The sequence below is a fragment of the Gouania willdenowi genome, chromosome 3, assembly GCF_900634775.1.
Source record: "Gouania willdenowi chromosome 3, fGouWil2.1, whole genome shotgun sequence".
Classification (NCBI taxonomy): Eukaryota; Metazoa; Chordata; class Actinopteri; order Blenniiformes; family Gobiesocidae; genus Gouania; species Gouania willdenowi.
In genome coordinates this window covers 3,722,643-3,748,727 of record NC_041046.1, presented here as the reverse complement: position 1 = coordinate 3,748,727, position 26,085 = coordinate 3,722,643, and the positions used below count along the sequence as shown (strand labels likewise).

Genomic DNA, 26,085 nt, shown 5'->3' with positions numbered 1-26,085 from the left:
TACAGATATTCTTTCGATGCTAAAGAAGTAAGGAATCATTTATGAACATGTTTAAGAGTAGTAGCAGATTCCGCCCGCCGCCTCAGCATTTGGACAAGAGAAGGATAAATATATAGCGCCCTTTGCTGTTTAAAAAAAGTACTGCGATTCAATTTTCAGAAAATCGATATCAACCGTGATATTGATTTTTAACTGCCCTACGATTAATCGTTACATCCCTATTTCGTACTGGTTTCTAATGGTTCCCATTGATTCCTAATGTTTTGTACTGGTTCTTAATGGTTCCTAATGGTTCCCAAAGGTTCATAATCATTCTTACTGGTTTTCAGTGGTTCCAATCCCAAGGGTTCCCATAGAATAAGGAACAGTTGTTACCCTATTGCTGCCTTGAATGCTACCGCTGCTAAAGGCGGAAACGTGCAATAGAGTGTGTGTGTGAGTGCCCGTGTGTGTGTGTGTGTGTGTGTGTGTGTGTGTGTGTGGTGTGTGTGTGTGTGTGTGTGTGTGTGTGTGTGTGTGTGTGTGTGTGTGTGTGTGTGTGTGTGTGTGTGTGTGTGTGTGTTTTAAAAAAATAGTTGTCGACTTCAGTGACTGACGTGTGTTTGTGTTGGTTTTTGTGCGGTCAGCGTTTCTTTGCCGTTTGCTTTCTGCTCTAATCTGACTCCAAACATCTGTCAGAGAGAGAAACACACACACACACACACATATGGACGCACACACACACACATTTGGGCACACACACGCGCACACATGGGCACTCTCTCACACACACACACACACACACACACACACACACACACACACACACACACACACACGCACAGGCACTCACACACACACACATATGGGCACACACACACGGGCACTCTCACACACACACGCACACACACACATGGACGCACATACACACACACACACACACATTTGGGCACACACACGCGCACACATGGGCACTCTCTCACACACACACACACACGCACAGGCACTCACACACACACACACACACACACACACGCACACACACACACATGGACGCACATACACACACACACACACACACATATGGGCACACACACACGCACACATGGGCACTCACACACACACACACACACACACACACACACACATGGGCACTCTCACACACACACACTCACACACACACATATGGGCACCCTCACACACACACACACACACACACACACACATAAATAATTGTATTTGTCATATTTTATATTCTTTCATCTATAAATGAATGTTTTAATAACTCTTCATTAAATTGATTAAATTATGTGATATAAGCACCAGTGTTGACTGTCATTTACACAATGATTCATGTTTTCTCTGAAACTTTAACTTTCTCCTTTGGGCCGAATTGGATACTCCAAAGGGCCGGATTTGGCCCCCGGGCCATGATGTAGGACATTTAACACAAAGACACACATTAAACTCACATAGATATATATATTTTTAATGATAAAATACATTTATTTATGGTTAGACGGACAGTGAAACAGCTCAACAGACTCTAAATAACTAAAAGTCTTATTGTGTGTTTTTTGTTTTTAGTCGTTCTGTGTATTTTTCTTGTTTTGTTTTGGGGTTTTTTTTAAAGTCATTTCTGTATATTTTCTGTTATTTTTGTGTATATTTGTTGTCTTGTGTTTTTGGAGTCATTTCAGTTTCATTTACTGTGGGTTACATCCAGGGCGTAGCACCACATTTTAGGCCCTGGGTACAAACCACCTTGTTGGGCCACGACTGTAAGTTTTAATCTGTACACTTTTTTTTCTCCCAGAAACAAGTATTCATATATAAGCTTTCTTTTTTTTCTGCACATTAACCCAGAAGTTTTTTTAGTATCAGTTTTTGATCATATTTATTAAAGTGTGTTATTAATACTTAGTAACCAGGGTTAATGACTAAGTGACAAGTGATCCACTTTAGATATTTTTATACTGAATTTTATTTGAACTAGATTCATATTTGAAAAAGTTAAAGTATGGATACAGTTATTTGATATTTATTGTGTGTGATTTGAAAAACAATAATTCAAAACATTTAAAAAAATATAGAATATTAATCCGTTTTTAACTATTATTATTATTTTTTTTTTTTTTTTTTTTTAATCAATTACTACACATTTAAACCCCATTTCAATTCCAGGCTGACCCCACATGGGGTCCTGACCCCAAAGTTGAAAAGACACTGAAATAAAATTTTTTTTTTATTTATTTATTTTTTTATTTTATTTTTTTTTGGGGGGGGGGATTATAACTAACACACAAACACAAAGCAAACGTGTACAAAGGTTAATAAAAGGTAAATATATAGAATGATTAGAATCATGTTGATTATGTCTACCTATTTATGTACCTTTATTTCTAATCAATATTTGACGTGCTAAAGGAATGTTCCAGCATTTAAATGTGTGTGAGTGCACGTAGTTAATTTCAAACAAAAGAATATAATGTCTAAAAGAAGATGTGAATGTTTTATGTTCCCTCATTTCATCTTCTCTCCTTTTCTTTGACTTTTGGCTGGTTTTCCTTTCTTAAGGAAAGATGCTGCTTTTTATCTCCTGCTCCACGTCACATCCACATGTAGCAGCACATGTGGATCGTACCATTTACACTGTTTTAAAGGGGGTGGTAGGGCCATGATGCAGCATGAATAACTGTGTTTAGTGCAAAACTGTGATTAATAACCAGCTTATTTTCATACAGGCCCCTTTTCATTATAATATAACTAATGTAAACATTTTTAAAATGCATCTTTGTACGGTCGGGTGTAGATCTACATTCTTAGATAGTGAAGAGGGTGTTTATAGAGAATCCCAGCTGTTTCCTTTAGTTCTTCTGTCTGAACATAATTAATTGTAACTTAGCACAAAGTTTTTTCATCCTTTCATCACATTTATTAGCTTTAATTTATTGCTGAACCTGTGGATAATAACCAGCTGTGTCCACTAGAGGGCAGACTTCTGTACATGATGTCAAAGGTCAACACTACAAGAAGTGTAATCTTTTATAGACAGCAATGCATGTTTTGTTGTGACCATCACCAGCCCTCCCTAAAGAAGGTAAGAAATACTTTATTAAAGGGAGAATATAAAAAGGGAGAGCAGTGTTTCACCTGGGTGAGGGGGAGGTAATAGGGAAGAGGGAGTCAGGGTAGGAAATGTAAATTGTGGGAACAGTTGATTATTGTGAAGTGAGAGTGAGACGTGTAGTTGTAGTTGTGTATATTGTGTTTATTATGTTGTGTAATCAAACCAGTCAGGTGACCAGTGTGAAGCTTAGGTATAATGGTGGTGTCTGTGGACAGAGGGAAGGAGTGAGTGGTAAAACCTAAAACAGGTATTTAGGATCAACGTGTCTAAAGTTAAGCCCAGTTTTATCCACAGTCTAAGACATGTCAGTGTATCATAGACCAGTGTATGTGTAAGAACCACTACTGTAAACCCAGGTGCTGCCCCGGACCTGTAGATGCAGCCAAGCCAGCAGAAAGAGGCCAGGCCACCCCCCCACAGCTAAGCAGCCCCCCAGAGGCCCCCGAGATCCCAGGCCGAGAAGCAGCCACCGCCCCCACATATACATCCGAGAAAGACCCAAGGAGCCGAGCACCCAGCGCATCCCGCTACCGACCCCAACCCCCCGAGGGGAGGGCCCAGAGAGCCCCCCGCCCGAGACCTCAGCAGTGGAGCCAAGGCCCACGCCCAGCAGACGGCCAGAGCCGCGCCGAACGGGCAGCCAGCGGGCGCCCCTGATCACCCACGCACCGACATGAGACACGAGACACCCCCCCGTCCTCTGACTTTCCTCCAGTTACAGTATCTGTAGTTGCTTCAGTTTGTCTTTGGTTTGTGACGTAATCTAGTGGTTCTCAACCTTTTCAGCCCATGACCCCAATAATATATAGTCATTTTAAAGATGTAAATCCTTGTTTTAATCACTAATAAAATGGTGGAAAAGGTGGTGAAATGGGATTTTAAAAACCACAGAAATTTGATAAAAGTTGCAAATCAGAGTTTAGTTTAAACTGGCAACTAATGGGCATGAGAAATGGTGAATGTGGTTAAATTGCCAAAAAATAATCCTGAAATATGGTGAAAATAGGTTAAAAGTGACAATAATGGGTCAATATATGTGACACTAGGTGTAAAAGTGTTTGGAAAGTGGGAAAAAAATGTGTAGAAAAGTCATTAAAATGTGATGTAGAAGTGTCAGAAATGGGAGAAATGTAGCAAAAATACATTAAAAGGAGGAAAAATATGGCAAGAAAAAGTGATGAAAATACTGTAGGTTAAAATATGGTGAGTTTGGTGGAGTTGCAGAAAAAACATTGTTTTATAAATATTCTTAAGGCATCTGGTGACCCCCTCCCAGGGTTGAAATAAAGCCACAATTTGCAACTTTTTAAAAAAAATCCCATTTCACCTCCTTTTCCACCATTTTTGGTCACTTTGAACAATTTTATTAGTGATTAAAACCATGATTTCCATCTTTAAGATGACTATAATAATAATAATAAACGTTCCTGGATAACAGTGGATATTATTCAGATGAATAAATAAATGTGGTTATCACAGATTCATAGAACAATGGACCATCATTTTACTGACTTTATGGATGGACCCCAAAAATCTCTCCCCTTTATTCCCCCTTATAGATGGTCCTGTCTCCACATGACTGTTCTTCAATGTTCATCTCTGTGTTCAACCACCTTCAGCTACAGTGGGGGTCCCCGCTCTCTGGGACCTTTATTTTGGAGGGTCCCCGCTCTCTGGGACCTTTATTTTGGAGGGTCCCCGCTCTCTGGGACCTTTATTTTGGAGGGTCCCCTCTCTCTGGAACCTTTATTTTGGAGGGTCCCCGCTCTCTGGGACCTTTACTTTGGAGGGTCCCCACTCTCTGGGACCTTTATTTTGGCTGAAAAGGTTGAGAACCCCTGACATAGAGGGTGGTCCATGTGGCAGAAATTGTGAGTTCAAGCCTGAAATAATGCTCAGAATTGCCTAAAGTTGCCTCGCCCCGACCGTTGCATAATGAATATTATTATATGCTGAATCATCTACTCTTTATGTGCAGCACTTTGGAAATGTTTTGTTGTTTAAATGTACTATATAAATAAAGTGGTTTATGATTTATGAAGCCTGACTGAGTGCTATTAATAATATGATGTAAATTAGTCTTTAATCTATTGTTACAATTAGAATAATTATGTAGTTTATTGTTTAGAGTATTATGGCCGATCACGATCAGTAATAACACAAAAATGTGTTTGGATTCTGCCTTTGAAATGATGGTGAATCAGTGCATTAATAAAGGGAACAATGTTTTTTGTTGTCATTCTGTATATTTTTCTCGATTTTTGTGTTTATTAGAAATCATTTTTCTGTATGTTCTTGTCATTCTGTAGATTTTTCTGTTATATTTGTGTAAATTTGTTGCCAGTTTATATGTTTTGCAGTATATTTCTATAGTTTCACTCTCCTTTTGTGCATTTTTTTGTTTTGTTTAGTGTATCTATTCATTTTGTGCATTTACTTTGCTTTGTCCAGAGATATTATCTCTCATATTCAGTCATTTTATCTTTATTGGATGTGATACACTATTGATTGTTATCTGCAGTCTTATTTTTTCCATTTCTGAGTCTAAGAGTTGATAATTAGAACAACACGTCCTGATTTTAAAAAATCTACTGTGGGAAAACCTTTACTTTGGCTTTTATTTGTTTCATTTAATCACTTCTAGAACGTGTAATAAAATGAGTCGATTATTCAGATGCCAACAGCTTTATTTGTCATTAACGAAGTTAAAGCATTAGAACGTAATCATCGTTGGGTCAAAGCTGGAGCAGGAAACATTCAGAAGCTGCTGATTGTTCACGATAAGCGTCGTCGTTTTTATTCACTTTTGCATTTCTTTAGGAAAGAAAAAAAGGAGTTAATTAATTAAACACTGAACTTTACTCGTCTTAGATTTTCCATCATTAAATGTACCTGAAGGAACATCTAGAAGAAGTTGTTTAGTTTCACTTCAGACTTCAGTCCAGGGGTGGACATGGTGGAATCTGTAATGAGATTAGAAAATGATGTTTTTAAAAAACTTTTCATAGAAACTTTAATTAATTTTAATTACTTTATTAATCCCTGAAGGGAAATGATGTTATTTTTAGGGACATGCTTCTCACACACACAGGCCCGAAACACACACATGCACAAACAGGACCTGTGTGAACATGCATCAATGGAGAGATGTCAGAGTGGGGAGTGCACCAGAGCAGTGTTGGGGTTTGGTGCCTTGCTCAAGGGTACCTCGACAGTGCTCGAGAAGTGCCCTGGCACCTCTCCAGCTACCAGAACAACTTCTGTATTTTGGTCCGCATTGGGACTTGAACCGGCCACCCTCCGGTTTCCAACCCATGTCTCTACAGACTGAGCTACTGCTGATTAATGTCCTTTAATCCTTAGACCAGGCGTGTTCAACTCATTTTAGTTCAGGGGCCAAATACGGACCAGTTTGATCTCAAGCGGGAAAACAAGAAACCTGCCCGACTTTGCACCTCCACCTTTAATGATAAGTCTGTAAAATCAGAGCAATACGTGACATATCTGTTTCTGCAGGTGCTTCAGCTAAATTTACTTGATTTTGTGATTTTTTTAATTTAATTTGTGGAAATTTTGTGGAATAATTTGAGCAAAATTGAAGAATTTTGGAAATATTGTTGAGTTCTTTCAATAATTTAGCTTTTAAAACTAACGTGATGTACGCATGGGAAAACTGTGAAAGCTGGAAAATATTGTAAAATTTAATTTGTGTATTTAATGGGACTGAGATATCTACAATAGAATTAATTTACACATTGATTCATGTTTTTTCTGTCTTTTTTGTGATAAAACCTACATACTGTAGTAATAAAACCTACGTATTAGAGTAATAAAACATACGTACTATAGTAATAAAACATACATATTAGAGTAATAAAACACATACTGTAGTAATAAAACATACGTATTAGAGTAATAAAACATACGTACTATAGTAGTAAAACATACGTATTAGAGTAATAAATATTCATGTAAACAATAACATGGACAATACTGCCAAAGAACTGTATGTTTTAATGGATACTTTTGGTCTTACACAACATGTGACTGGTCCGACACACACTCAAGGTCACACTTTGGATCTGATTATCTCTAAAGGTGTTGATATCTCTGCTGTTGATGTAAGAGACTTAGCTCTATCTGATCATTTCTGTGTCTTTATTGACCTAGAGACTGTAACATCTGTTCCCCCTAGTTATGTGTGTTTAAAGAAAAGGTACATAAATGACAACACAAGTGCACAGTTTATGGAAGCCATAGCAATGACACCAACATTGAGTGGTGAGACAGTTGATGATCTTTTGGATGAGTTTAATACAAAAGTCTGTGATGTCATAGATGTGGTGGCTCCAATCAAAACTAAGAGAAAACCAAACACACAGAAAACACCTTGGAGGAGGACTGAGATAATGCAGAATTTGAAATCTGACTGTAGAAGAGCTGAGCGTAAATGGAGATCAACAAAACTCCAAATTCATCGAGAACTATACAAAATAAGTCTGTGAAAATTCAATGATGGCTTGTTCAAAGCAAGGCAGCAATACTTTTCTGAAATTATTGCCAAAAATGTCAACAACTCTCGCACGTTGTTTTCTGTAATCGAAAAGCTCACAACCCCCCCAGATCAGATAGCCCCTGAATTACTGTCAACTGGATAATGCAATGAATTTGCTTCATATTTCAATGTAAAAATACAATCAATAAGGTCAAACATCAGAACAAACCAGCAAAATAACAAAAAGCTTAAACAGCTTCAACCACTGAGGGAGGAGTCAACTACAATGTTAGAGTTTATTACAGTGAACCCAAAAACAATAGAGGAAACTGTTCAGCAGCTGAATCCATCAACGTGTTGCCTTGACACAAAACCCTCAAACTTCTTTAAAACTGTTGTAAAGTCATTTATCACTGATTAGTATCAGATAATTAACTGATCATTCCAATCAGGCACCGTACCAAAATCCCTGAAAGTAGCTGCTGTTAAACCTCTGTTAAAAAGAGACCACTGGATGTCTCTATACTGGCTAACTATAGACCAATCAGAACCTTCCATTCATGGCCAAGATCATTGAGAAGGTGGTCTTCAAACAACTGAGTCAATTCTTAACATTCAACAAAATATTTGATAAATTTCAGTCAGGTTTTGGTTCTCATCACAGCACAGAAACTGATCTGATCAAAGTGATCAATGACATAAGGTTGAACACTGATTCAGGAAAAGTATCTGTTCTCATTCTATTGGATCTAAGTCTGCATTTGACACTGTAGATCAGGGGTCACCAACGCGGTGCCCGCGGGCACCAAGTCGCCCGTAAGGACCAGATGAGTCGCCCGCTGGCCTGTTCTAAAAATAGCTCAAATAGCAGCACTTACCAGTGAGCTTTTATATATATAGATTTATTTATTTAGCTATTCTTGTTTAAATCACACTTACATGTAACTTAGAAATGACAATACATATATATATAAACACTTAAAATGTAAAGTGTTTTTTGTGTTTAATACATACTTGCCAACCCTCCCAATTTTCCCGGGAAACTCCCGAATTTCAGTGTACCTCCCGAAAATCTCCCGGGGCCACCATTCTCCCGATTTTCTCCTGATTTCTGCCCGACATTGTCCGGGCGGACCATCCTTCACTGAGCGTCGTTTCCAGCCGGACAATAATAACGATTACACCGCATAAGAAGAGGAAGAAGACTCTTCATCCTCTTCTTATGTGGTGTAATTATATTATTGTAATAATAATATTGTTGTAATAATAATAACGATTACACTGCATAAGAAGAGGTGTAATCGTTATTATTGTCCGGCCGGAAACGACGCTCAGTGAAGGATGGTCCGCCCGGACAATGTCAGTGAGGAAATCTGGAGAAAATCAAATCCAACCATGTGTAGGGAAGTGTTTCTGTTATGGTTATAGCCGTTGTTGTATAGGCTATGTTTAATTTTCCTTTTGTTGATTATTTTTATTTCAAGCATACATTGCATAGATTGATGGATCATTTATGCAATGTATGCCTTTTTTGTTTAATTTTATGTTATTTATTTGATTTATTCTACTACTACCACCATTTACCATTTGCACGGGTACTGTGGAATTTGTTCTTTACTTTATATGTGTTTTTCAAATAAAAGAACACTGTGAAATTGAATTATTTCATTTTCTCTTTAAAAAGCAAACTACCCCCCCCCCCCCCCCCCCGCTTTATTTATTTAAGTGTGTATCAAACTGGTAGCCCTTCGCATTAATCAGTACCCAAGAAGTAGCTCTTGGTTTCAAAAAGGTTGGTGACCCCGGCTGTAGATCACAATTTTGTTGCACAGATTGTAAACATGGGTTGGACTAAATGTTAAAGTAATGGTTTAAGTTCTACTTGGAGGATCAAAGTTATTTTGTAAACATTGTAAACTTTGAATCTGACAGATTACCAATGTCCTGTGGGGTTCCTCAGGGATCTGTTCTTGGACCTCTTCTGTTTAGCCTTTATATGCTTCCTTTAGGACACATTTTACACAACTGTAAGGTTGATTATCAGAGCTACGCAGATGACACACAACTATATCTATCACTGAACCCAGATGACTATGGTCCCATTGAGGTGTTGTGTGACTGTTTAGAAAAAGTAAACTGATGGATGAGTGAAAACTTCCTTCAACTAAACCATGACAAGATGGAGGTGATTGTTTTTGGTAACAAGGAAAAGTCTGGATCTTTAAAAGATAAAGACTCAGATCTTACATTCAGCACCAGATCAAATCTATCACAAAAACATCTTCTACCACCTAAAGAACATCTCCAGAGTGAAAGGTTTAATGACTCAGAAAGATCAGGAGAAACTGGTCCATGCTTTTATCTCCAGCAGACTGGACTATTGTAATGGTCTTCATCAAACATCTACATCAAACATACGTACTGTAGTAATAAATCATACATATTAGAGTAATAAAACATACGTACTAGAGTAATAAAACATACTGTAATAATAAAACATACGTACTAGAGTATTAAAACCTAAGTACTGTAGTAATAAAATATACGTACTGCAGCGGTAAAGGCGGTTGACACGGAGGATGTCGTTTGCGCTCATCTGATTGGCTCGGCCGATGGACACGTTAGGATCGGGAATAGGAACGATTGTTGGTTGTCCATTTCTGGAGAATGCAAATCTGTAGAGAGAACACGTGAGATAGCTTAATCTGGATTAACAACACATTAGATCACAGGTCAAATATGGATCAATTTAAACTTTTTTGTCCCTAGTTTGCTTTTCCACATAATTTAAATGTAACGTTAGTAAGAAACCAAGAATATCCAAGCAACAGGAGATTCTCTTCAAAAATCCTTGATATTGTGATCATTTGTTTTGCATTTTCTTTATCCGATGGAAGTTTGTCTGATTTCCACTGCAGAAGAACGGTTCTCCTGTTATTAAGGTTGTTAAAGCAAGTGCTTTCCTTTGTACTTTAGAAACAGTGATCTGAAGGAGAAGAATCCCAAAGATGGAGAAGGTGGAATTATTTTACTTCAGACGTGAGAACATAATTAAAAAATATTTGACCAGTAACTTTTAAATGATTCACAATTCCAGAACATTTGTTCCAGAGTTGCCGGACCTAGTTGTTTTCTAAATGTGCTTCACACCAACGGATTCTAGAGTAATTGTTTCTGTCGGTCTCAGAACATTTCCAATTAAAGTCTAGAGTGATTAGGTTCACTGTGAACACAAAAGATCTCAGAGCAGATCAAACACAGGAAGTATCAGAGATGACGTAGAGCACACAAAGTTCACATCAAAGGAGGAGGACTATCAGATCAAAGGAGGAGGACTATCAGATCAAAGAAGGAGGACTATCAGATCAAAGAAGGAGGACAATCAGACCAAAGGAGGAGGACTATCAGATCAAAGGAGGAGGACAATCAGACCAAACAGATCCTAGAGTGTTTTAAACACTAGGATCTGTCCGTGTGAACGTACCTCTAAACATGCAGAGCTAACATTGGGATAGAACCTACTAATGTAGGCGGAGCTAAACATTAAATTGAATGTGTCTAATACAATTAGAGGAGCTGTGAATCCATCCTAAGCCAAGTTCTTATCCCAAGATTATTTAGTTTTGGCCCCTGATGGTTAATACTCAATGAACGTCAGTCATAACTGTAATCCTGCGGTTTCATTACAAGAAAATACAAGTCCTGCAAATATTGTTGTTTTATTGAATTAGTGTATTTACAGGTTGGTAATATTTACAGTCATTCATGTTTTACTTTTTCCTGCAGGCCACATGGGATCCTTTTAGGGGCCTGATTTGGCCCCCGTGCCATGAATTTAAAGCAAATCAGGAAGTAGTCAAGGCTATTTTCTCTAATCTGAGGAACAGAACGCTGATAGCTAACCTGCTATAGTGCATGACAGAGTTGTAGTCGTAGGGCGTTCCCAGGTTGTTGGTGGCGATCCGATCAAAGTTGTGTTCCTGACCTGCAGAGAACGACTGTTAGAGAAACATCTGGAACATGTGTCACAATGGTGGACGTGTTACTGACCTCTGATGACGTTCTGCAGCAGGATGCGAACGTGCTGGTCTCTGTCGGAGCGCGTCTGTTCGTGGTTAAAACCCAGAGCGTGGAGCATCTCGTGTTGGATCACTGAGTTAAAAACACAACCTCTACGCTGGAGAGACACCGTCTGACCCCCTCCACGACGACCCACGAAGGAGAAACACCTGAGGGACGGAGATGCACAGCAACTAAAGTATCACCAGAGATATAGAGTTATGGAATAAATGTTATTGTACTTAAAGAGAAACTAAACTTAAAAACCTGGTCCTCAAACATTTAGTCAAATCATTTGAATTAGTCTTATTTAGTTGTATAACGTCAGTGACTGCCATCTATGGGTTAAACCATGATATTACAGTTGAATTTTGCGATTGGCCGAGAACAAGGTCATGTGATGTTTTTGGACCATCATGCAACACAAACAAGCATTGTTAGCCCCGCCCCTTTTATAACCTGTGGTGACAATATTGAATATAGAGGTATGTTGAGTAATGAGTAGCTAGTTAGCATAGCATAGATTGTTCATTGAAGATTTTATAGTATAGAGTGGGAGTGTCTTAACTGCTCCAGTAGCCCCACCCATTGTCAAGGCTTTATTTGAATTTGTGTGTGTGTGTGTGTGTGTGTGTGTGTGTGTGTGTGTGTGTGTGTGTGTGTGTGTGTGTGTGTGTGTGTGTGTGTGTGTGTGTGTGTGTGTGCGTGCGTGTGTGTGTGTGTGTCTTACCCTCCCAGGGAGCGGATGTTCACAAAGTCTCTCTGTCGTGTGCGTGGGGTGAAGCGGATGCAGGTTGATTGTGAGAATGAACGTAGACTTCTAACGATAGTGTCTCTCTCTCTTTGAGCTTTAACAACAACAACAACACGTGTTCACACTCTTTACAAATATGTGATTAAAACAATCAGTGTCTTGTTTGTTTTAAGAGTACAGAATGGCTAATATGCTAATGCTAACACCATCATTTAACCCTAGAACGCTATGTGTGGGTGATTTTCACCTGAGCATTATTAAATATAACATTATTTTGTTGTGTTTTGGGTTCTGGAGTAGCTTCAGCATCTTCTCTGATGTTTAGAAGGTGTGGATGTTCTCCTACTCCAAAGCACGCGTTCTCTTACAGACACGTTCAGGCGATTTCCATTTATGTCATGGTGAGTATCCATGAACACTCTGATGAGCTGGTTCCTTTAAATGTTGCTGCTACAATGAATTGTGGGTAATCATTATGTGGTCTCTTTTGGTAAAGGATGTATCAGTGTTTCCTAGGCTAAAGGAGGTTATAAAGGAAGCATTGGGCCTCCTTTCCTTAGCTCAAATAGAATTGGAACGCTCCTCATCATGGGCGCCACTTAAACACTTCCGGGGTTAAGGAAAAGTGGATAGGAAAGGAGATAGGAGGGAATATTAGGACAAAGGTGTTCACCAGGTAAGCCTTAAATGACCTATACATGGAAGGACCAAACACCAAGTTTACAGTTTCTTTTTTTTTTCAAATAATTTTTTGTTTGTAATTTAACATTCCTAATTTTTCCAGTAATTTTGGTTTATATTTTTAAAATCCACCCATGGTAGATTTTATGTTCATTTTGTTTAACATGGCATAGCTGGAAATAAAAGAACACAACTCTAGTTTGTCATGTATTGCAATATTTTCATTCTAGTTTTATTGTGTATATTATATCTAGTAAAAATTACCCGGCGATAGAGATGGTTTAATTTTAGCTATAATGGCCTCGGCTAATGGTTCCCAAACAGGGGTACAGGAACACATTGCAGGGGGTACTCGGAAAGATTTAACAATGAATTTAAAAATAATCAGGAAATATTCCTAGTTCTTTTTTCGGCTATATTCACCACAAACTATTTCTTAATAAAATACTATATTTTCTTGTAATTTTTTTAAACAGGATTATTTTATTCTATCTCACCTCTGGAGACAATAATCAGCTATTGACTTACTAATGAAGTAATCATATAAAACACTTTGAATTATATTGTATATATGAAAAGTGCTCTAAATAAAATGTGATTGATTGATGAAAGTTGCATGGTATTTAAAAAAAATCCACTTTAAATTACATTTATTGTTTTAAATTAGTAGATTAAGCCTCAGGGAACCAATGTTGGAGACACAGTTATAAGGTTTTAGGAGAGTTTTGTTCCACAAATGAAAACGCATATGAAACTAGGCTCGACGTGTATTCACAAGGCAAATATGCATTTGTCAATTGAAAATTGAAAAATCTGGCAAAAATAACCTGCATCTGAATTTGTTGACAAGTTTGTTCTTTGTACTAATTAAAAACAGATGACTGACCTTGACTTTAAATGTGACCTTGAGCAAAGGTCAAGGTCACCCATTGAAAGGAAATGTTGTTCAATGGTACCAGTCTGAGCACTGTCTCAATTTGTGGCCAAGTTTTTATTTTTATTTTTTCTGATGTCATGAACTTTGACCCCTACTGATCTTTTTACTGGTAGGTCGTACAGCTTTGGCCCAACAAAATAAAATACTCCACCTGAGATGAGCTTTTTAGAAATGTAGGCATTGAACTTGTACGATAAATATTGGTAGAGACCTTGATATTTTGGGTCCAAAAACTTCACATCCTTGACATTGTCTATGAGATGACATACGTGTCATTAGTGCTGCATTAATAAAGTAGGAGGAGTTCCACGACAAAGGAGTTGCAGAAGATAAATAATAAAAACTCCTAAGAGAACAATGTATTTGGGGGTACACAGGACTAAACAGTTGTAGGGTTAAAGCAGACTCACAGTACTGGTTGGAGATCTGAAAGGGAACGTAAACGTTGCCATCACTGGACTTTGGCCAAAGGCAACCACGACTGGTGCAGGGGTCAGCGTTCTGCAGCCCCGTGGGGACGGCTATGTCTCCAAACATCACCAACGGGTCACCAGCATTCTTTCCTGAGGAACAGAATCACACTTTCACATTTCCTATTAGCAGCAAACAGCAGCTACAAAAATAACTAAATATATAAATAAAAACATTAGAAACGTACCAAGATTAGCATTTGCTTTTTCCAGCAGTGATGAGACAGTGAACTCATCGTCCTCAATGTTGTTTCCTGTGAGACGGACAACAGGGTGAAGGTCCATCATAGTTATAATCACATAGAATTACAATTATGATGTCATTATAATGCTAATTGTAAGTGAAAAATTCTGTTATTGTTGTAATCATAATTGAATTGTAATTGAGTTCAGATAATTGACTTTGTCACTGTAATTGTCATGGAAATTTTATAAAAACTGCCAATTACAATGTAATTAAACACAAACCTGGTGAACCATGTTAGAGTTCTATGTTTTATACTAATAATTATTAATGTTAATGTTATATATCAACTTTTCCCACTACCTGTCACTTCTATAGGGATCATTTTAACATTTAAAAAAACAATAAAATAAATCTAAATCTATGGCTATACTGAAGCCCACATCAATAAATTGTGATTAATTGTAATTGAACTATAGTAGTTTAGAACATAATTGTAATTAATTTTGAGGGGGAAAATAATAATTGTGACTTTAATTTAATTTATTTAAAAAAATGTCTGTCAGCGTAATCATAATTGAGTTGTAATTGAACATGGATCATTGAAGACGTAATTGTAATTGGAGAATGTAATTGACCCCCACCCCGACAGACAGACGGACTCACCAGAGCTTTCATCGTTGCCATCAGTGTCCTGAAATCAAAGCGATCGATCAGTCAGTAGAAAATGATATAATTTATTGATTTGTTTACCTGTGAGGTGAGAGCAGAGCAGACGAGCAGAGTGAACACAGCGGTTTGGAGGATCATGACTGAATGTTGGAGAACATCAGTAAAAATCCTAAAACTAACTCCTTTTGTCAAAGCTTTATATAGAAGAGGAGAGTGTGTGTGTGTGTGGGGGGGGGGGGACCCGCCCCCGCCCCCTTATTATGGTTTCATGCACTCAAAAGATTTCTAACAAAAGTGACCGTTATTACCTCAAAGGACTGTGGTTTCAGCAGTTAGCGCTCCGTCCAATGGGAGACGAGCATTGCCACAGACATCACATGTTGTTTTATCTGTGTGAGGTTTGCTTTGATGTTAAAGACACAAAGGATCATAAATGTAGATGATATTTGACTGATTTTTGTCTTTACATCATGATCTATGTCATGATGGTCCACACATCAAAGCAATAAAACAAAATACAAAGAATTACAAAATACAGTAAAATACAAGAGAAAAACACAGGAAATACTGCAAAATGAACAAAACAACAACAGCAATACACAAAATGACTCAGAAAATATATAAAAATGAAAATGACATCAAAAGTAAACAAAAAGACAAGGAAAACATAAAAAATGACTCTGCAAACCCACAGTACTAACAAACAAGCAAAACGACAACAGAAATACATAGAAAATACTCTAAAAATATATAATATGACTCCAAAAAAACATGTATTTTACAGAAATAAATACACAAAATGACTACAGAAATGTACAAAATGCCTCACAACGAGCAAGACAACAAAAAACATACACAGAATAAGAGAAAAACACACAAAATGATATATATTAATGCTCAGATCACTTATTATTCTAATGCTGACATGAATGTTGATCATGTGACCCTTTGATCAAACAAACACATTTTTTTGGCTGTGATAAAAGTTGCTCTGCAATAAAAAAAAGAAAATGCATCAACTGAGCCTGGCTTCATCCTCACAAGTTATTAATATTCAGATCTAAACTATACAGTATGTGGGTTTATATATATATATATATACATATATATTCAAAGACTAAACCAAAGCAAACATATTTTATATCCACTGAGCACTTATAGAAGATGTATTACATTCATATTGAAGCAAATACTAAATGTTCATATCAGCTCAGTTATCATAGCACATTAAAAAGGTTATTTCAGAGCTCCATCTATAAGGGGAATAAAGGGTCCATCCATAAAGTCAGTAAAATGATGGTCTATTGTTCTATGATCTTAAAGATGGAAATCCTGGTTTTAATCACTAATAAAATGGTTCAAAGTGAATAAAAATGGTGGAAAAGGAGGTGAAATGGGATTTTAAAAACCACAGAAATTGGTTAAAAGTTATAAATTATAGTGGATAAAAACAGACAGAAAAAGTGGTAAAAAAAAAAAAAATCATGAAAAATGGTGAAAAGAGGTTAAAAGTGACATCATTCAACATGTGTGACATTAGGTGTAAAAGTGGTAGAAAGGGTTTATAAGAGCTGAACATGTAAACTGCACACAAAATACATTAAAATGTGATGTAGAAGTGTCAGAAATGGGAAAAATTTAGCAAAAATATGGCAAGAAAAAGTGATGAAAATAGGTTAGAATATGGTGAGTTTTGTGGAGTTGCAGAAAAATGGTAAAAATAAGCAAAAACATTGACTCAAATTGTTAAAAATAAAGTATTCTTAGCTTTTTTAAAGGCATCTGTAGACCCCTCCCAGTGTCTCACGACCCCAAGGTTGAGAACCACTGCAATAAGTTACTGGAATAATAGCTATAGTCTAATAATAACATCTATTGTGATCTTTACTGGAAACCAATCATTGAGTTTTATAAACTGCCATGAGAAGTGTGAGAATTAAGGATTGAGTTGAAGAAGAAGAAGAATTGATATAAAATCTTAAAGTAATAAACTTAGACTATTTACATTGTGATCAATATAAACTAGAGCTGACACACGAGGCCCAGGTTACTCTATAATATGTTTAGGTTTAGTTTATTTACATCACTTTTCTTATAAATAAAAAGCTTTACATATTATTAAAAAAAGAAGACAAAATGAAGTGTGAAATGACAGGTTAGTCCAGCCTCACGGAGCGTTTGTTCATCACACAACCACATGTTTGCTCCACTCGTGTGAACTCACAGGATGTTGAGACACTGACTTTGTGTTTAAATCACTTCCTGAAGTTGTGGCTAAAGTTACAGTAAGTGAAGACAGTCTGACACACAGCAGGTTTATTTTAATACTCTCATTATTATTTTAGAACAACTTTTATGGTTCTAGTCCCACTTTTCCCTTATTTCTGAATCCTTTGTCTGACTGCAACATTTAGCTTTTAAAACTATTTAAAAACATCTATAGATCATAATGATGAACGAATGAGTGACAACACACGTTTTAAATAATCTTATTTACAGTATTTAATGCAGTGGTTCACAACCTTTTTTGAACATGACCCCATTTTGATATCAAGAACTTCTGGTGACCCCAAAGATATTTGTTTCTAGAATTAGCTTTTAATCATTTTTGAGGGTTTTTTTTTTTTTTTTTTTTGAATTTTAAGTAAATTTATGTTTTACAAGGTGAAATTGTAGAAATGCAGTTGTTGAAGTGTTTTCATTCTGTGTTTCTTTCTGTGTAGACTTTACATGTTCTTCTCGTGCTGTGTGGGGTTTTTTTCAGGTACTCTGGTGTCACGGTCTGAGTTTACCTCGTACTGAGATCGATTATGAGCATTTATGCACATGTCCACTAACAGAAAATAAACTTTTGCAACAAAAACTTCAGTTTTGTTTATTTTTGTTTAGTTAATCAATCTCAGTACGAGGTAAACTCCTCCTACAATCCAAAAAACATGACTTTTGGGGTGATTGGAGTCTCTACATCGTCCACAGCAGTGAATGTGAATGTGAGTGGTTGTTTGTGTGTTGCCCTGTGATGGACTGGCTCTCTGTCCAGGGTGTACCCCCGCCTAACGCCCAGTGAGAGCTGGAGATAGGCACCAGCAGACCGTAGAAAAAAAAGCAACAAGGCGGTCTGAAAAGGATGGATGGAATAATAATGTAAAATATTCAAAAATCTATTTTCATTTTTCAGAAACTTCGGGTGACCCCACATGGGGTCCTGACCCCAAGGTTGAAAAACATTGATTTAGTGTCTCCTGGATAGATTTATTTCTATAGTTTGTATCATTTCTGGTCATCTCACACCTGGGGTGGAACCGACACTTTGTTCAATTCCCACCTTCTCTCTAAAGTACCTGTAGTGCCATCGCGTACCCCTAGGGGTTTGCGTACCCCTATTTTAGAACAGTGGGTTCTCCACACACTGTTATGATCCAGATGATTTCAACACGTTAAGAAACAGCAGATAAACTTGAACTCACTTACTTCTCACTGCACGTCTCTTTTTAGGGTGAATGAACATCAGCTGCTGTGGGTCCGTTTTTGCACAACGTCTTACAAAACAGCAGCTGTAACAGGAACCAAAGGATTGCAAGTTCTGTTCTGTTCAACCATCTAATGTCTAGATTATTTAGGTAATACTAATACAGCAACACAACGAGAAGTAGGGGTGTAAGGATAAAAGCGGTTCAAAATCATGTGAATCAGAGTAGATTAAATAAACTATATTAGTTAAAATAATCTTGAACATTTAAAGAAAAAAATATGAATCTGTATTTTGACTAATATGTTTTTAAAAATACAGAAAGAACTCATAGAAAACTGTTGATGAAATTTCATTTAGGTCAAATTTTCTTCCTCAGAATCACAGAAAGTGGTTCAAAGTAAATTATTCTGGCAAAAACAAAGAGAAAAAATGATAAAAAACAAAAAAAAAAGGTTCAACGTGTCATTCTAAGAACAATTAGTTTAAACTGGAAAATAATGGACATGACAAATGGTGAATGTGGTTAAATTGCTAAAAAATAATCATGAAAGAGGTTAAAAGTGACAATAATGGTCAACATATGTGACATTAGGTGTAAAAGTGGTAAAAATGGTTTATAAGTGTGTTTAAAAATGTGCAGAAAAGTGTCAGAAATGGGAGTAATTTAGCAAAAATACATTAAAAGGAGCAAAAATATGACAAGAAAAAGTGATGAAAATGGGTTAAAATATGGTGAGTTTGGTGGAGTTGTAGAAAAATGGTAAAATTAAACAAAAATTGGCTCAAATTGTTTTTTGAAGTCATCTGGAAACCCCTCCCAGTGTCTCATGACCCTAAATGGGGTCCTGACCCTGAGGTTGAGAAGCCCTGTTTTAAAGTAACCAATACATAATTGACTATTGCTGAAATGGTTTTCTCGACTCCACCTCCTTTGTTTTATTGAGATTTCATCTTTTAAGTAACTAATAATCAACATGTTTCTACTGTGGGAAAGTTACAGACAAACACGTTTTCAGTCCAATCTGATATTTTTAGATAAAGTTTCCATCCCAGCTTCAGATGTTCTTGTAGAAAGTCCACCTGTAATGTTTGCTCTGCACAGCTGACCCGTTCTCACCTGCTCTGGAACACACCACACTTTAGCTGATTCTGTGCTTCTTATCTTCACTGATAGTCCATATATGGAGCTGCAGATAAAGCTGAGCGTATAAAAGTCCTGGAATCCATCCTGAGCTTCACCGTCCAACAGGATCCAACAGGTGAGTTCCTCTAACGTTAATATCTCCACACCGTGTCTCTGATGGTTCCTGTCCTGGTCCTACAGATCTACAGAGATGACTCGTATGTTGACCTTCTCAGCTGTGGCTGTGCTGCTGCTGGCTGCCTGCAGCTGGGCCCACAGTGAGGTGAGGTGTGCTGCTACTAGAACTATCTGCCCTCACACATGAGCTTTACCTGGATCAGTCAGCTTCTATGTTTCTGATATGTGTGATCTGTGTTTCTAGAGTCATTTTGTTTATTTCATTTTTTTCTATCCTTTATTTGGTTGTTTTTTGTGTGTTTCTTTCATATGTTTTGAGAGTCATTTAGAACATATTTTTCTATCTTTCATGTACGTGTGTTAGCCCTGAAACTAACGTACTGTGTCTGTGTCTGTGTCTGTGTCTGTGTCTGTGTCTGTGTCTGTGTCTGTGTCTGTGTCTGTGTCTGGTGCTGAAGGAACAGACAGGTATGTAAACCTTCACTGATTCTATCTGTTAGTTAGTTAGTGTGTAGTGTATAGTGTGTAGTGTGTAGTGTATAGTGTAGTGTAGTGTATAGTGTGTAGTGTATAGTGTATAGTGTATAGTGTATAGTGTGTAGTGTATAGTGTATAGTGTGTAGTGTATAGTGTATAGTGTGTAGTGTGTAGTGTATAGTGTATAGTGTATAGTGTGTAGTGTATAGTGTATAGTGTATAGTGTGTAGTGTATAGTGTATAGTGTGTAGTGTGTAGTGTATAGTGTATAGTGTGTAGTGTGTAGTGTATAGTGTGTAGTGTGTAGTGACGTGTGTTGTTCTCTCTGAACAGAGGAACTTTCCGTCTCTGAACTTCTGGAGAGGGCCAACAGTAACCTGGGTGAGTCCTGAATACACACTGAAGCGTTCACACATTTCCACACATTGAACCTTGTGTCTAACTATTGATTGCTGATCACTGATCATTGATCACTGATTGCTGGCCTGTTCCAGTGCGTTCTGCCGATGAGCCCATCCTGATCGAAGGAGACATCGCCATCGACAGCGAGTCCGAGAGGAACGCCGACCCCTGCACCAGCCGTGGCTGCACGTGGGGAAAGTACACTGATGGGAAGGTTTACATCCCTTATTACATCAACAACCACTTCTGTGAGTATCAGAGCGAGCAGCAATGTTTTCTGTTGTGTTTTTAATCATGTAAAGCACATTGAATTGCCTTGTGCTGTAAAAATAAATGTGCCTTGCTTTGCATCCAGGTTCTAAATAGTCCAATAGTTGATTGTTTTGATCAGTTGGAGAACAAAAGGTTAAATATAAAGTATGTTTTTGCTGCTCAAAGGGTAAATGTTTGTCATTCCAACAGCCTCCAGAGAGAAGTCCATCATCACCCGTGGACTGGAATCCTTCTCCTCCTTCTCCTGCATCCGCTTCAGGCCCAGCAGAAGCAGTGACCGCGACTGGCTGAGCATCGAGTCCCAGAGCGGGTGAGTCAGATCACTCCTCAGCTCGTGTTCCGCTTCAGAACTCTGACATTTTCCCGCTCCTTCCTGCAGCTGCTGGTCCTACGTCGGTCGTCGTGGTGGGAAGCAGGTGGTCTCTCTGGCTCGCCAAGGATGTCTTTACCACGGCACGGTCCAGCATGAGCTGCTCCACGCTCTGGGATTCAACCACGAGCAGACTCGCAATGACAGAGACAATCACATCCGAGTCCTGCTGCAGAACGTTCAGTCAGGTGAGTTAATCCTCTCAGTGTGGGACAGACACTGAATCAGGTCCGTTAGCCAGCTGAGATCAGTCTGAGAAGGTCAAAATCTTTATTTGTTAACGTTTGTCTGGTCGGACCTGGCACTCTACACCACAACAATCTCTCCACAACCTCCAGAATCTCCAAAACATGACAAATTATAACATGAATGTTGTTTTTCTGTGTTTTATAGGAATGGAGCACAACTTCAGGAAGATCGCTACTCTGAACCAGGGAACGTCCTACGATTACAACTCTGTCATGCAGTATCACAAGTAAGAACAGCCAGTGTGTGTGTGTGTGTGTGTGTGCGTAAGTTCACCTACTCAAACGTTGTGTTCCAGGTACGCCTTCTCTAAGAACAACCAGCCCACTATGCTTCCCATCCCCAACCCAAACGTCTCCTTTGGCAACGCTAAGGAAATGAGCCGTACCGACATCGCCAGGCTCAACACGCTCTACAAGTGCTGTGAGTAGAAGTAACCCAGCATACGCACACTCAAACACATGCACACACACACTCTGATCCATCCTTCTTCTTCTTCTTCTTCTTCTTCTTCTTCTTCTTCTTCTTCTTCTTCTTCTTCTTCTTCTTCTTCTTCTTCTTCCAGAAGGAACCCAGCGTTAGTGGAGATTAAAGATCCAACTTGAACCAGTTCAGCGTTGGACCTCCATCCTCCGAGGAGAATTATTTTGCTTCTCTTTCAAATAAAAACAAAAATTTTAAACGCAGTGATTTTCTCCTCATTAAAACTCTTTCCATGGTTTCAAACTGAGTATTGGAGATGAGTCTGTAAATATTCCAGCCAGGGTCTTTAGATAGGTCACTGTCACATAAACCTCCTATTATCTTTGGGGTCAATTTGACCCCATTCAGTGTTTATCATTGAAAAAGTAATAATTGACTTTTTTTGCTTCATATTTCATGACTTTTCCTAATTTAATGGTTTAAGATTTTTTTTTCTACTTCTACCTCTATATCAGTGACGTACCATGACTACTAGGGTTGGGTAGGCAGGGCGTCCAAAATCGAGACCATCAATTTCATATGTTTCTGTTGGCAATTGTTAATTCAATTAAATTCAACTTTATTTGTATAGCACAATTTACAACAAAGTTATAAAATTCATAATAAGAAAGAAAAAACCCAACAAGATCCACATTAACAAGTATTTATCATCTAACAAAATCAACATCATAAACGCCATTAAAGAAACATGAACAATTATTTAATATAGCCTCCATACTCTCCCAACAAGATATATCTCATGACACGACAGCACATCTGTTGTTTGTGTTGGAAACACAGAAACATGGAGAAAATGACAACAACAACAACTCAGAACATCCTCAGTGAGGAGCATCCACAAAGTCAATCCTTCCTTTTGTTCCATTCACTGTAGAAAGTACCAACAATGTTCTGACCTTATCTTTGCTGAAGGTCTGGTAGCTCAGGTGTTGGTCTCCATCTTTTAAAAGATGTTGTTTTTCCTCAAAAAAAAGTTTCTTTTTCGTCTCCAGCTCTGTCATCCACACTGTAGTGTTATCCCGCCCACTAGCTAGAGAACGTAGCAGCAGCGGTCACGTGATATCAATTCACTAATGCACTGTGAACTTACATATAGCATTTAGCATAGCACTGTTACGTCATAAGGCAGCGTAGAGAGCTGCCTTTGGATGTAAATGGTTTTCGGCTTGGGGAACTGTGCATGAACAAACACGTAAAAACACGCTATGGAAACAGAGGCAGAGCAGCAATGTGCTTTTGAGAAGGGGTGTGGCCTCCTCCTGGCTCCTCCGGTTAGGAAATAGCAATGTTTAGCGATTTGGGTTAGGGGCGGAAATTGAAAAATAAATCATTTATAAATATATTGTAATTAAAACATCCATTCATCCATCCATTTTCTTCCGCTTTTATCCGGGGCCGGGTCGCGTAGGCAGTAGTCTCAGCAGAGATGCCCAGACACTCACACCTCCTCCAGCTGTTCTGAGGGGAACCCCGAGGCGACACCAGGCCAGCTCAGAGACATAGTCCCTCCAGCGTGTCCTGGGCCTTCCACGAGGCCTCTTCCCAATAGGACATGCCTGAAACACCTTCCGAGGGAGGCGACCAGGAGGCATCCGAAACAGATGCCCTAGCCACCTCAGCTGGCTCCTTTCGACGTGAAGGAGCAGCGACTCTACTCCGAGCTCCTCCCGAATGACTAAGCTTCTCACCCTATCTCGAAGGGTGCGCCCAGCCACCCTGCGAAGGAAACTCATTTCGGCCGCCTGTATCCGCGATCTTGTTCTTTCGGTCATTACCCAAATCTCATGACCACAGGTGAGGGTAGGAATGTAAATCGATCGGTAAATTCAGAGCTTTGCCCCCCGACTCAGCTCCCTCTTCACCACAACAGTCCGATACAGTGACCGCATCACTGCTGACGCCGCACCAATCTGTCTATCAATCTCACGTTCCGAGCACCCGATGAAGGGTATAGAGCTGGTCCAGTGTGCCGCGACCGGGACGGAAAGTGCATTGTTCCTCCTGAATCCGAGGTTCGACTATCGGCTGGATCCTCCTCTCCAGCATCCTGGGGTAGACCTTGCCGGGGAGGCTGAGGAGTGTGATCCCTCTGTAGTTGGAGCACACCCTCTGATCCCCCTTCTTAAAGAAAGGGACCACCACCCCGGTCTGTCAATCCAGAGGCACTGTCCCCAACTCCCACGCGATGTTGCAGAGACGTGTCAACCAAGACAGTCCTACATCATCCAGAGACTTAAGGTACTCAGGACGAATCTCATCAACCCCCGGAGCCCTGCCCCCGAGGAGGTTCCAACCACCTCGGTGACTTCAGCCCGAGTCCGGCTTTGAGTCCCCAGCCTCTGCTTCCTCATCAGAAAACGTGGCAGTGGGATTGAGGAGACCCTCAAAGTACTCCATCCGCCGCCCGACAACATCCCCAGTTGAGGTCAGCAGCTCCCCCCCTGCACTGTAAGCAGTGTTGGTGAAGCACTGCTTCCCCCTCCTGAAGCGCTGAATGGTTTGCCAGAATCTCTTTGAGGCCGACCGATAGTCCTCCTCCATGGTTTCTCCGAACTCCTCCCAGACTCGAGTTTTTGCCTCTGCGACCGCGCGAGCGGCAGGCCAAGTAGGTCTCCTTCTTCAGCTTGACGGCATCCCACACTTCCGGGCGCCACCACGGGGTTCGGGGATTGCCGCCGCAACAGGCACCAGAGACTTTATGGCCACAGCTGCGAACGGCCGCATCAACAATGGAGGAGTAGAACATGGTCCACTTGGACTCCATGTCTCCCACCTCCCTCAGGATCTGGGAGAAGCTCATCCGGAGGTGGGAGTTGAAGACCCCACTGACAGAGGGATCCACCAGATGTTCTCAACAGACCCTCACCACACGTTTGGGACTGCCAGGTCTGACCGGCTGAAGAAGTGGAGCGTCCAGCCTCTCTCCAGGAGTTGGGATCCAGAGCCCAGTCTGTGCGTGGAGGTGAGCCCGACTATATCTAGCCGGTACCTCGCAACCTCCCACACAAGCTCAGGCTCCTTCCCCCCCAGCTAGGTGACGTTCCATGTCCCAACAGCTAGAAGCTGTGGATGCAGACCGGGTCGCCGAGGCACCCCCCTCGACCGCCACCCAGTCCTCTCTGCACCCAACTCCTACGGATTCCTCTGTGGGTGGTGGGTCCACAGGAGGGCGGGCCCATGTCGTACTTTCGGGCTAGGCCCGGCCGGGCCCTGTGGGCAAAGGCCCGACCACCAGGTGCTCGCATTCGAGCCCCAGCCACAGGCCTGGCTCCAGGGATGGGGCCCCGGCTGTGCCATACCGGGCGACATCACGGTCCTGGTTTTTATACTGTCCATAAAGGGTCTTCTGAACTGCGCTTAGTCTGACCCGTCACCAAGGACCTGTTTGACATGGGAGACCCTACCAGGGGCATAATGCCCCAGACAACATAGCTCCTTGGATCATTCGGGCACTCAAACAACCCCACCACGTTAAGGTGGCAGTTCACGGGGTTGCATAATTAATTAAAACAAATAATCAAAATATCAATTCACCCTTGGGTAGGCAATGCCTACCTTGCCTACCCTGACTGCACGTCACAGATATAAATATATATATTCAGACTTCCATATATATATTATATATATTCAAACTTTTTCCTTATGACCGTTTGTCGTGTTTGTGTGCGTGTGCTTGTGTGTGTGGAGCCGCTAACCATAGGCTGACAGGGGAGAGAGCCTGCTAAATGAGGAAGTGTAGG

General features: G+C 39.6%; 2 protein-coding genes across 5 annotated transcripts; one reads left to right on the top strand and one right to left on the bottom strand.

Annotated features, from left to right (window-relative positions):
• Nucleotides 1–5,778: 5,778 nt before the first annotated feature.
• LOC114481320 (high choriolytic enzyme 1-like) lies at nucleotides 5,779–15,518 on the bottom strand. The gene is made up of 10 exons (XM_028476039.1): nucleotides 15,443–15,518; nucleotides 15,356–15,383; nucleotides 14,694–14,759; nucleotides 14,446–14,598; nucleotides 12,394–12,511; nucleotides 11,655–11,833; nucleotides 11,508–11,589; nucleotides 10,155–10,279; nucleotides 6,002–6,072; nucleotides 5,779–5,923 (listed from the first exon to the last, which is right to left on the bottom strand). Exons 1-9 carry the CDS (start codon nucleotides 15,497–15,499, stop codon nucleotides 6,014–6,016), a joined length of 867 nt encoding a protein of 288 aa, XP_028331840.1. The 5' UTR covers nucleotides 15,500–15,518; the 3' UTR covers nucleotides 5,779–5,923; nucleotides 6,002–6,013.
• A 4,525-nt stretch (nucleotides 15,519–20,043) lies between these two features.
• On the top strand, nucleotides 20,044–22,548 carry LOC114481327 (low choriolytic enzyme-like). 4 transcript variants are annotated; one of them, XM_028476069.1, is made up of 10 exons: nucleotides 20,044–20,092; nucleotides 20,158–20,239; nucleotides 20,553–20,562; nucleotides 20,905–20,952; nucleotides 21,066–21,221; nucleotides 21,436–21,556; nucleotides 21,626–21,804; nucleotides 22,010–22,091; nucleotides 22,161–22,285; nucleotides 22,431–22,548. In XM_028476069.1, coding segments are annotated over exons 2-10 (795 nt in total). In that variant the 5' UTR covers nucleotides 20,044–20,092; nucleotides 20,158–20,167; the 3' UTR covers nucleotides 22,433–22,548. The 4 variants fall into 4 exon arrangements, with proteins under 4 accessions (XP_028331870.1, XP_028331860.1, XP_028331852.1 ...); XM_028476059.1 differs by having other exon boundaries at nucleotides 22,428–22,548; XM_028476051.1 differs by lacking the exon at nucleotides 22,431–22,548 and having other exon boundaries at nucleotides 22,161–22,293.
• Nucleotides 22,549–26,085: the final 3,537 nt, after the last annotated feature.